Source organism: Bos grunniens, chromosome 4 (assembly GCF_055505025.1).
Source record: "Bos grunniens cultivar Pamir isolate PY7600 chromosome 4, Bosgru_T2T1.0, whole genome shotgun sequence".
NCBI lineage: Eukaryota > Metazoa > Chordata > Mammalia > Artiodactyla > Bovidae > Bos > Bos grunniens.
In genome coordinates, this window is record NC_141168.1 from 22,424,865 (window position 1) to 22,437,412 (window position 12,548).

Consider the following 12,548-nt stretch of genomic DNA (forward strand, 5'->3'; position numbering starts at 1 on the left):
CAGGGAAGCCTGATGTGCGGCAGTGCATGGGGTCACAGAATTGGACACGACTGAGCGACTGAACAGAACTGAGCGACTGAACAACACCACGGGCTTCCCTGGTGGCTCAGAAGGTTAAGAAACTGCCTGCAATGCAGGAGACCTGGGTTTGATCACTGGGTTGGGAAGACCCCCTGGAGAAGGGAATGGCTACCCACTCTAGCATTCTTGTCTGGATAATTCCATGGACAGAAGAGCCTGCCAGGCTACAGTCCATGGGGTCACAAAGACTTGGACACGACTAATACTTTTCACTTTCACTCATTTCACTCCCAGTAGGTTCTTGGACACTTGATGAGTTAATAAAAGATGACATACAAGGTTGAAAGAGACTGATCTGAAGAGGAAAGCTTCATTTGCTCCCAAGGACTACTTGCTCAAGAGGTAAAGGTCTGAAGCCACATTTCTTTCCCTTTCATTGAGCACTAAAAGTTCTTGGAGTCCCTGCAACCCCTTATCTAGTAAGTGGAAACAATCTTGGAGGTATGGATTGTGGGAAGAGCACCTGCTAGTAACATTAAAAAGTCTTTCTGATGATATGATGTCTGGGAACTGCCTTAAATAGCCCTGGGGAGGGGAGCACGGGAGGATGCTGAGCAAGAGGGGCCATGGGCTGATAATTGTTGAACCTGAATATTCATTACAAACCTCTCTACTTGTGCACGTTTGTAATTTTCAAAACAAAAAAAAAAAGTTTTATGAAACTAGAAAAAAAGTCCTAAAAAGTGTTTCAAAACAGTAGCACTTTAGAATTAAAATATGCTGGAATGTGTCTGAGCCATTGAAAGGAGTGAATTTTAATTACTGCAGTCAGATGGGAGGAAGAAATCAGAAAACAAATCAGAGAAGACCATACCAGCGACCCTTAATGGTCTTTAAAAAAGAGCTAAAGAAGTGAATAGAAAGGTTATCAGTGAAGAAAAAAGCAGGTCAGAAATTTCAAATAAGATCAGAAAATTATTACAGAAACAAGGATCAAGCTTTGAATAAAGTGTGACTAATTTCATTAAATGTGAGAAGGTATCACAACAGATACCTTATAAGGAACCATAAATGGCAGGGTTAGACCTGTAAGAACCCACTAACTACATAAGGAGAGCAAAGAGAGGGGAGAAAAAATATTTCTGAATCCCTGGTGCTCAAATAAGAACAGAAGCAGCTAGCCAGGATTAAGATGTAGACTCAAATGCAAATTAAAGAAAAGCATCCATTAAAGGCGAAAGAAAAGGACTAATCCCTCTCCACTGAATAAACTCATAGAGGGAAAGAAATGGGAACCATCAAATATTCAGGAAGTATTAAAGAAGTAACAATCCATCTCTGGAAAGGAAAGAGCAAACGTTCCATCTGATGCTCTTCAATATCACTGAGTGTGTCTCAACCATCGCATAAAACAGCATGTTTGCTGACCTCTGCATTTTTCTTTTCTCATGAGTCGGGTGCTTTTTTTTTTTTTCTCATGGAAAAAGTAGAGGATTAATGCATAAAGTGATCCATAATAGCATTTATATCAAGTTTGGTAGTATTAAAGTATATTGCACTCTGCAAAGCTTAAATTTTGTAATAATTCAGTGGTCCATCGATTTACTAGAATGACAACGACATACCTTCAATTTTATTTACTGAAAGATCCAGCTTCTGCAGGTGAACATATCCACAGAGGATGCTAACGTCAGTTAAATCAAGATCCTGAGAAAATAAAAGGTAAACGACTTTAATGTGGCTTTAGCAGATGAGTACTCAGGCTTTTCAAGATATCTGGAAATAAAAGCCGACAGAGAAATCCAGAATTTCCTTTGAAAGTATTGTAGGAGTGAGAGGATAAAACCTGAAGCCTATTACTAGTAGGATCTCAAAACAGACTACAAACCCCATCAAAAATGCATTCCTCTAAAGGAAATACTAGCTTTGAAAATTAGGGTTGTTAGCAAGCACAAATACAACATGAAAAGGCAAATTAAAGCCGTGTTCATGAAGACCTTTAGAGCAGAGTTTTATATTTTATAAAAACATGCACACACATAGAAGCAATAAAGCCAAAGCCTTTATCTTGTAGAAGAAAAGAAAAAGCAAATGCCTAGAATTCAAACAAAATGTTAGGCAGGTTCACACCTAATCAAGTGATCATTAATAACAATACTTCCTACACTTTTTCTCAGGCTGGGTTTTCAAAGCTCTGTCACAATAGTCTCATCTGATGAAACAAACCTGTGAGATCTGTAGGGCACATTATCCCCAGTGGAGTGAGGAGGCATGTGGGGTACAGAGAAGTACACAAATAGCTTAAAATCACTTAGCAAGCCAGTGATAGAGAAGCAACTCCAAATTTCCAGAATCCACGTCTCAGATGCTCTCCATGAAATCTACTGAACGTCCTGAGGGGTTGGAGGGGAATTTGGTCACTTGGAACAAAGATTCATGTCACTGGTCTATGCTGTGACGCCAGAGTCAGACAAAGCCAAATGATAAAGTGTCATTATAAGCAAGTTCTCAAATATAAGAATGATAAGAATGTTTAATGAAGGCCACTGGAACAGTAATAATTACTAAGAAACCCACTATGTACAAGGCATTAAGCTCAGAATGATGAGAAACACATATAATGATGGACTAGAGCTATATTTAGCCCTTATAAACTTACGACTTTGGGGAGGAGAGAAACTGTGCACACAAGTAATAAAAGAAAGTTTTAAAAATTACATGTAACGTAAGTAAGATATAAGGGGGGAAAATCACTAACCTGGCCAACCCTAAGAAAGTGTATTCAGTAAGACAGGTTATTAGGGCAAAGTAAATCAACATGTAATATCTCAAATGTAAGGAGGTCAGTGACAAAGTAAGTTAAGCTTCAGTCCATCTAGCTGAAATACGATTTAAAGAATTGTGCTTTTTTGCAGATCAATTTAAGGCGAGGTACTGTGTACGTAAGTAGAATTTTGATTCAAAGGAATTTATGTGAGGAGGTACTGGCTGCGGGAACTAGCTTCCATTCCAAAGCCTAACACAGCGCAGCACACCCAAGGCGCTCCCTGTATGTTCCTGCCTGACTTGCAGTCATCCCTAAAATGCCGTGAAGTGAAAAGAGTAAAAGATGAGAGTCTTCATGTGCTGTTGTCAAAGGGCATGCGGTGAAACCAGCACGGGTGAGAGGGGCTTTAGCATTTCTTAGGTAGTTTGCGTGTTCAAATCTAAGACAAAACAGCCTTGCTATGAATTATATATGCTCGAGCCAAAGGAGGGTGCCATAGCAGAATTTCAGTGTGCTTTCTTCACCAACATATCTGCACTTACTCTGTGGACCTCCAAGGAGAAGTTAACACTTTACAGTACGAGGAAGCAGAAAGAGATAAATTGTATTTCTGTGTCTGTAAAGAAACGAAATGAGGACAAAAGCTGAAATCCTAAGTAATCTGCTCTCACAGCTTCTCTTATGATAAATTTAGAGCCAAGATTCTGTGCTAGTATCGACATCTTATAAATTGATGAATAACAATACATGTTTTCTTTCATAATAGATATCTTTTGGAAAGTGAGCTATAGCTCACAGCTACATATTTATGGGAGGGGGGCCAAGTCAATACCAAAATACTTTGTTCCCCTGGATTCAGATATAAATTTTAGTCCTGCCACTGATCAGAGGAAAAAAAAAATTCTTAAAAGAGTTTTTGATTGGTTTTACGGAATCAAATTCAACCTCCTAGAAAGAAAGCATTGATTACTATAAAATAGACTGCTTAAGATGAAAGAGACAGACTGTGAAGGAAACGAAAACAAAGGAACTGGGGGGAAGGCAGCTGATTACTGGACTGGCCAGGGCTCTTTGATGTCAAACGTAAATAACTCATTGCCATTCTCTGTCAAATGCAAGACTCAGAGATTTGGGACCACCAAAATAACTGTGAGTTAGCAGAGAACATGGATATGGTCCAACCAGGGTCAAGATGGAGCCACGCAAGGGTGACCCTGTCATACTCACTGATAAAGTCAGGCTGAGGTAGACCTGCTCCGTCCCAGAGCCTGAGCGCCCCAGTTGGTAGAGCTTCTCAGCCACGACCTCCTCTCTCAGGACCCCATCAAATCCTCCCTGCAAAAACAAAACAGACAGGTGGACAAAGAAAGGACTTCCATTAGAAAAGAAACAATCCGCTTCGTCATATCCAGCACTTATTTAGTATATTACACATCTGGGAGCTGAGACTTCCAAAATTTACTGGCCCCCAAGAAAATTGTGTTGAAGACCCATGCATATTATACACAATTAAAAAAATGTATCTATCCAATCAATGTCTCACTGCTGATAGCATTGAGTGCCGTCGTGTCGTTCGTTGCTAAGAGCTCTCAGCGGGTCCACTCACTGATCCGCCTAACAATTCTGAGGGAGGTACTCTTCGCTCCATTTTACAAATAAAGAAACTAAGGCTCACAGACCAAGACTAGCCTGAAACCACAGAGCCCAGAATACAAACCAGAATCTGCCTGACCTCTAGGCAGTTCTAACCACCAACTGCACTTGACTGCTTGTCCACACCCCAAAGGAGGGCTGCACCACATCAAGGCAGTGACTTCTCTACATCTGGCATTCTTGTTGGAGAAAATGGGTCCTCGGGTTCACTTTGCATTGGCTAATCTTGCTGGATTCATACCATTTACAAAATTAAAAGGGTAATAATTTCAAGAAGGAGGCTGGTCCTTAGTCTACAGACACCATGAACCAGTGGTGGCCCAACACCCCCTCTCCCCATTCTCCCCAAGAGAAGAGGTAATAGTGTTGTGTTTGTGCTGCCGGCAACTCTATAATGACCAACACATTAACACTAACATCAGCATTAGAACACAAAATAGAGCAATTTTTTAAGTCACAGCAATACAACTAACCAGTGTAACTGGTACGTGGACTATGAAGGCAAAATACTGTTTCAGGTGTTTTGGGCCACTTTACGTTAACTTGGGAATCAGGAGTGCTGTTCAGACTGCTCGTACTGAGGACATAAGTATGTAGGGTGGTGCTATTGTAAAAAGTTTTATTTCCTCCCAAATTTCCCCTATCTTGTTGCTATTTTTCAGTAGCTCAGTCATGTCTGACTCTTTGCAGCCCCACGGACTGCACCATGCCAGGCTTCCCTGTCCTTCATCATCTCCCAGATGGACTTGCTCAAACTCATGTCCATCGAGTCGTTGATGCCATCCAACCACTATCTTAGAGAATCAAATATGGCTCACAGCTGGGCAGGCTTGGTTTGAAGCCCAGATCTGCCGTTTTGAATATATATGACTTTGAGAGACAAAGTTTTCTCTGAGCCTCATATTTTTCATCTATAAATAGGGAATGTTATTACTTTCTCTTAATGTTTTGAAGATAATTAAAAGTAACTGTGAACATAAAGCTCTTAGCAGAGTGCCTAGAACACAGCAAGTGTTCTCAATAAATGGGAGCTGTTAGTACAAATTGATGAATTCAGAAATTCCACATCTTAATGTCTCATTCATTGATACCAATCAATCTGTTCACAAAATGGAGGAAAGAGATCTACTTTTCACAACAGAGTTACTATTTTTTATAGATGGCCTGGGAAGGAATCGAGGTAAGACAGTGTGACCTTACCTCTCAAACTTTTCACATAGCCCACTCCCTCCAGCTCCTGTAAACTAGATGCTACAGCAGCCCTTCCTCACCGTAGGTCTGTTTTTTAACACAGCCATTGATACAGAGACTGGCCACATGGTCAGCATATTCCCAGACCCCCAAGGCAAGACTCTCCATGGCCACCCCCTCACACCTCCTTAAGTTCCGTGCCATTTGTCAGAGTCATGTCTCTCCCTTCTGGTCTTTGGTCATTTTCAGACCTTGACTGGCCCAATCTGTACGTTGGCTGGCTTCAGAATTCCTAAGGAAGGCCACTCAACATCCCAACCACTCCAAGTGCATGCAAATGCACACACACACACACACACACACGTTCCTTTACTTTCTCAACTCCAAACATTTAAAAATTGATCCAGATAACTCAGCCGCTCACTCCCCTGGCTGTGCCCTGGACCCAGTCATCATGCTAAACTGCTCTGCCCTAGAAACCTCAGACCTCAAATCTTCCATCGCTCTCGGATCCCACAACTGCTCGTCCTTCAGCCTTCCCAGCATCTCCTGAATTTGGTCACTGACCACAACAACATTTCCAGTCTGTTCATCCACCCCTTTCTCTGAGTCTATCTGTCCCCTCCCAACTATATACTTCCTTCCTGACTGGGTCTCCCATGGGCAATTTCAATGTCTCTCTACCCTCAAGTCTCAGCCTCCTTGTCCTGATTGCAACTGTACCATGCAAACCCAAACCTGAATCAACTTCACAATCAACTACTGCATCGAGGCAGGGATTATGTCATGTTCATTATCCATTTGGGATAAAAAATCTTCCTAGCATGCCAAGCACATGCTAGACAAGTATACAGATGATTTCAGGAGTTGCATAAACCACTATAGAGGTGGGCAGGGTGCTTTGACTAGCAGAGTTCCCATTTCAAGGCAGTTCTAGTGAGGAGTAGGGGGTTAGCAAAGGCTTCCTCGGAGAGACAGCTATTGAGACCTGAAGCTGCGAGTTATTCTGACAAAGGAGAAGAAAGGGCAGAAGAGGGCCAAGAAGGGTACTGTGGGCACAAGGGACATGTACAAAACTGCAAAGGCAAGCATGGCCCACTGGGCAAACTACCGAGAGTTCAGACAGCTGAAGCGTAAGGGCGGGTGGGGAAGACAGTACCTAGTACATGGAGGGCACTGAACGAATTAATGAACCTACTCCCTGCCCGCTTCTGAGTGAGCCGGCAAAGACCCACAAGCATGCATTCTGGTGCCACTCAAGTCAGCTTCTTGCTGGGGTCTCAGAGGAGGACAGTTCCTTCTCCTCACACAGGGTCCTGCTCCCTTTCCCCAGAGACCATGTTCAGGGACCATCAATAGTACTATCTTTTGCTTGTGGTTTAACCAGTCACTCTCCACTGCCATTCTCCAAGCTGTCACTTCTCCAGCTCTAGGAGTGCGTGAGTCCCTTCTGTCCTCCAAGGGGCCCTTGGCTCCTGCATGTTCCTTCAGCGATAGCTGGAGTTTCCCTTAATAGCCAAGCTCCTCCAGAGGTGCTGTTTTATTCTTCAGTCTCCCCTTGTTCACTTCCCACTCATGTCTCAACTCACTTCAGTTAGGCTGCAGGCTTCTCCACATCACAAAATGCATATGGGTTGAGATCTCCAATGGCCCACAAAAAGCCCTTTTCATGGTCCACTTACCCTCTTGGCAACGTAACCCTCTCCCCTGTTCTGCGATTCTTTCTTGCTCTGACTTCCCACCCATACAGCTCTTAGTTCTTCTCCTTTTTCTCTTGCCAGTCCTTTCCAGTTCCCTCCCCTAACCCCAGGTCCTCTTCATCTTCTGAGATACCTGTATCCCAGGGTTTTTTCCTTGGCCCTCCCCTTCTCTTCTTTCTTCTCTTCCTGGATGATCGCACAGACTCCAGTGCTGATGGTTCCCGGGTCGCTGACCCTCTCCTGATTTCCATGATTCGCATGCCCACCTCCTGAATGCATAGCTCCGCCTGTCATTGTTTCCCATGGTAGTCAGTGGTCTGATATCCCTCTGGAACATTCCATAGACTTGGCAGTCAACCTAGACTTCCCACGTTCATTAGTGTCTCATTCTAAATACGTATTCATCACCAGCTTCCTTTCTATTCCCATTGCCTTAATCCAGACTCTTGTCTCTCCTGCACAGATGCTGCTCAGCTTCTCACTAATCTCCCTGCCTCCAGACTCACCACCCTCTAATCTAACCCTCTCAGCCACAAGAGAGGTTCCCTACTGCTTAAGAGTCAAGTCCACAGTCCCTACAGCAGTGTGTGTGCTTCAGTTGTGTCCGACTCTGTGCAATACTATGGACTGGAGCCTGCCAGACTCCTCTGTTTATGGGACTCTCCAGGCAAGAATACTGGAGTGGATTGCCTCGCCCTCCTCCAGGGGTTCTTCCCAACCCAGGGCCCGAACCTGGGTCTCTTTTATTTCCTGCATTGGCAGGCAGGTTCTTTACTACTAGCGCCACCTAGGAAGCACAACAGCCCAGAGCTCTCCACAATCTGGCCTCCGACCCATCTACCTTTTCTGTTCTTACCTATAATTCATCACTTGGAAAGATGCCATCTGCCTGCCCATACCCCACCGCTGCACCCAAACAAGGGTTTACTTCCCTTCAAGTCTTCTGCCAACCCTGTAACCCGGCTATCACTGCAGGCATCTGTTCACAGGCTGAATAGCTATGGTTTACTCACAGTCTTCTCTCACCCTGAGAGCTGGGACCATGCATGTCCTCCATCGCACTCTCATCTTCCTTGATCATCACTGTTGCTATTATGTATTACACATAAAATCTTTTGAGAGCCCACGCTGTATCAGACCCTATGTTAAGAACTTTAACACAGACTTTCCCATTAAATTTGATGCTTATAACTATTCAATGAATAGGCATTATTAGCCACATAAAGTTATTGGCAAAGAGTGGCTTTCACACAGCAGAAATGTGTTGCAGGCCCAGACACTTCTTCTGACCTTTATTGTCAAAAGAGTACTTCCCATAGAATAATCGTTTGTTCCATGAAGGCTGAATTAATGAAGTCAAGTGATAGGCTGGAGTTAGTAGATAAGGACAGGTAAGTTATTACTTGTGTTAGTAACAGTATAAATGATATATTGTGCTAAGTAGCTTACACATAGGATCTCATTTAATTTTCACAACTCTCCTGTGAGGTAGGTATTGTTATAATTCCCATACTGCAGATGAGATGCAGAGAGTATAACTTGCTCAAGATCTCACAACGAACAAAAGATTTTATACAAATATCTAATTCCAAAGGCAACGTTCTGAACAATATTCTGCCCGACCTCCCTCAAGTTCATTGAGCCTAATTACATTATAGGCACTTTGTCATTCTGACCATCAGAGCCTTATAAAACTTAATCAGGCTAGGATATGGAAAATAAATCACTGAACAGAAAAGTTCAGGTATTTCCTCCTAAAACTTTTCAGTTTACTCAACATACAAAAACATATGAGACACTATAAAAACTAAAACAGAATGTGAGAACATAAAATAAATATTAATATTTGGAACATAAACAAAAGAAATAATACACTTTTTCCACACAGAGCCTACAAGCGAAAGAGGATTAACTAGTTCAAGTCAACCCCCTCCCCCTCTATGGTTTTTAATGGCATACTGAAGACAGATTAACAACGGTATTAATGAACCCCATAGCTGAAGAACACACGTTAATTAGAATAATAAAGTAAACTGGTGATTCATTTGTTAATTCCTCTGGGGTGAAAGATGGTAGAAACCATATAAACATCTCAAAGTTGTAAAAACATTGCTACAGTTTTGCAGTAGTCACTATTAAGCATGGCAAATAAATCAACAAAAGATGAACAAAATAAGTAATAATTTTCTATGGCTCACTTTTAAGAAAAGTTGATGTTTAGCCCAGGTAAAAGGAGGGAGAAGAAGAAGAAAGGTAGAAGATTGGAGAGGGGGGGAATGTGAAGGTAGAAAAATATGGGCCAAATGTGGGAACTGAACAAAAGGACATTACAAGAGAAGGGAACCCAAGCAGGGACACTGTAGATAGTCAGTGGCAAAACCAGAGTGACAGAAGGCAGTGCAAGTCACAGAGGGGTAAACAGGAAAAAATAAAACAAATGAGGAATGGAGATGAGAACGGGCATAACAAAGAGAGACCTGTTTGAACTCAAGAGGGAAAGAAAGGTGACTAGGAAATGAAAGGTACAATGAGACAGGGGGGATGTCAGAAAAACATCACAGAATCGGATGTTGGAAACGATTTCTCTATTATATCTACTTCTGAAAAGAGTCTGAAGCAATTTATACTATCAAAGAGGAGGAAAGAGAAGAGAAAAATGTAATCTAGAGAAAAACTATTGAAATTAAGAAAATTTTTGAGTTAAGGGGGGAAAAATGTTATATTTCCTGGCAGCCAAGACAAAGAGGAAAACCTAACAGTTTACTAAAAGAAAGCAAATCAATTTACATTTTTAAAGAAAGCAAACAATTCATTAGGAAGTCAAGAGAAGGAATTGGTACAATATGAAGTAGAAAGGGACAAGAAGGCAGGTGAGGAACTAAGGAAGGAACAGGATGATGGTAAGTGTAAGAAGTGGAATTGGGTGGTGTTTAGATGAGACACTGCAGAAAAGAGGGAATCTGTATTATCAGTGTGAAAGGCCAAGCTGCCAACAGTTATCACTGATGGGAATGTTGGGACATTCCCCAAATCCTAAAATACTCTCACAGTGAGCGGTGCGTGCATGTGTGTGTTGCTGTATAATACATTATACACCCCTGGCATAAGTAATATATAAAACTTTCAAGACACTTGGTCTTTGAGGAATAAAGTGGGCTTTGCTTGTGGCTCAGCTGGTAAAGAATCTGACTGCAATGTGGGAGACCTGGGATCGATCCCTGGGTTGGGAAGATCTCCTGTAGAAAGGAACAGCAAGCAGCACTTAAGATTACTTCAAGAGGGGTTTTATTGGTTTGTCTGTTTTTCCTAGAGGAAGGAGGATGAAGGGACTAGAAACTGAGGAGAGTGTTGGAGTATTTCACAGTCATGACGAAAAGGTACAGAAGGTGCAGAGGTGGAACTCTGGTCAATTCACAACGCTTTAGAGGTATAATTTCGAAAAAGTTAAAGTCACAACTCTAATAGATACTTTTTTGTAAGGACGCTGCGTAACGACTCTTAAAGAATCACATGTGCTAATGAAAAATGAAGGGTGAGGCAATGGGCTAACGGAAATGGGGAAGAGAGGAGGGGAGTCTCGGAGCAGTAAGGAAGAGGCACTCCTAGAGGCAAGGAGCCCTAGGAATGGGGCTCAGCCGCAGGCTGGTGAACGGGTTCTGACCGCTGGAGAAGGAACTGAGGGGATTAGGGGTAGGGGGAAGGCACACCTCAAAATTCAGCATTTCAGATTCTGAGGACTCCTCGGATTCCACTTCGCCCTCGCCCTCGCCCTCGCCCTCTTCCAGGTCGTAGTAATCTCTGTCCACGTCTGACTCCTGATAGCGGTGAATGAGGTGCTGGAGCAGGTAGGAGGAGGCTTTGCATAAAGTATTTTTCGGTCTCTGACCCATGGGAAAAGGAGACCAGCAAGAGTGACGATCTTTTTCTGAGTGCAGCACTTTTGACTGCGCTCCAGTTCGTGAAATGCTCATGCCTCCCTGGAGAGAGGAAGGCGTCGGAAACTTGGGCTCTCTCCCGGAGGTCGCCATCTTGTTTACAAGAGTTGCCTAGGAGACGGACGCTAGGGCGGAGGTGCCGCAAGGGATTTTGGGGGCTGTAGTCTCTGCCCCTCGTGCGTTCTCCCTTTCAGCTTGCTTTGCCACTGTAGCGCAACTTAGCTTTCTGTTCGCTTGCTGTGATCTTTCTTTTTCAATCTGTTAAGTCGTTGGCTCTGCTTCTTTTGGCTTGTCTTTCTCGTTTTCCATCATTTTTCTCTGCGCCCCCTTTTTTCAGTGTTCAACTATTTTCTCTCGACTTCGAGACCCCTCTTGGAGATTTTTCATCCCACCCTGAGATCACTGGTGAGCGCACCATCCTGCTTCCTTCATGAAGGGTCTTTATATACTTAGTGTTAGATGTCTGTAAAGCTGTCTGTCAGAAAGTTGATAGCACTGAAATTTTACTCTATGCAGAGTGCAGTGCGCATACATGATATAGAAGGCATGGCTCCTGTCCTTATGATTTAATTGCGGATAATAAAGAGAAACTACCAGACGACGACTGAGAGCTGGTTGGCAGTTAATCAACATTTTTACCCAAAAATAATAAGCCATGTCCTTGGGGAGAAAAGCTGGCAGTGGTTTAACAGTCCAAATACAGGGGGGGAAAAAACGACTGTCAAACTCACACTTTATCTGAAAGCCTCTGTAAAACTATTAGCATTGCATAAATAACTATATTAGTCAATGATCTGCATTGGTAATAATTTTTACCTTGTTGCATAGGTTCTCTTTGCAGTTTTATAAAATACTCTTGCAAGATTATAAAGCATGATTTTATGCTAGTGTGATTTCATGTGACCTAAATCCTATAGCCTTGAGCTCCACAAAGTAGACACTGTATAGAAAAGCAGAATGAAAATTATAGAGACTATTATTGCCATAATGATGACCATAGAGATCCTTGCGGGAAGGTCGCTCTCATCCTCCTGCCTTACAGGCCTTTTCTCCATGCTTCGGTGATAGTAGTTGCAAATACAAAATGATCCTGTCAATGGCTGTCAGGGGAGAAGTAGAAGAAAAAATCCTTATGGACACCAGCCATTGACTCTTATTTTTCTCAGGGCTTGAGGGCCCATTAAAACTGACAGAAAGCTTTCAGAATTACCTTCCTTCATTATCTTGCTGGTCATAAATGTAAAGGCCATAATTAAAGTATCTCTTTTGGCTAGGCTCATC

General features: G+C 42.7%; 1 protein-coding gene across 4 annotated transcripts in view; it reads right to left on the minus strand.

Annotated features, from left to right (window-relative positions):
- Positions 1–11,786, minus strand: part of LRGUK (leucine rich repeats and guanylate kinase domain containing) — a 101,866-nt gene extending 90,080 nt beyond the window's left edge. For all 4 annotated transcript variants that reach the window (XR_015162066.1, XM_086395575.1, XM_086395576.1 and 1 more), the window contains exons 1-3: positions 11,040–11,786; positions 4,016–4,123; positions 1,647–1,728 (exon numbers count right to left, since the gene is read on the minus strand). Coding sequence is in view for 3 of the 4 variants with exons in the window: in XM_086395575.1 (XP_086251701.1) it covers positions 1,647–1,728; positions 4,016–4,123; positions 11,040–11,360 (511 nt within the window). In the remaining variant the exon portion in view is untranslated. The remainder of the gene's footprint in view (positions 1–1,646; positions 1,729–4,015; positions 4,124–11,039) is intronic.
- Between the last annotated feature and the right edge of the window lie 762 nt (positions 11,787–12,548).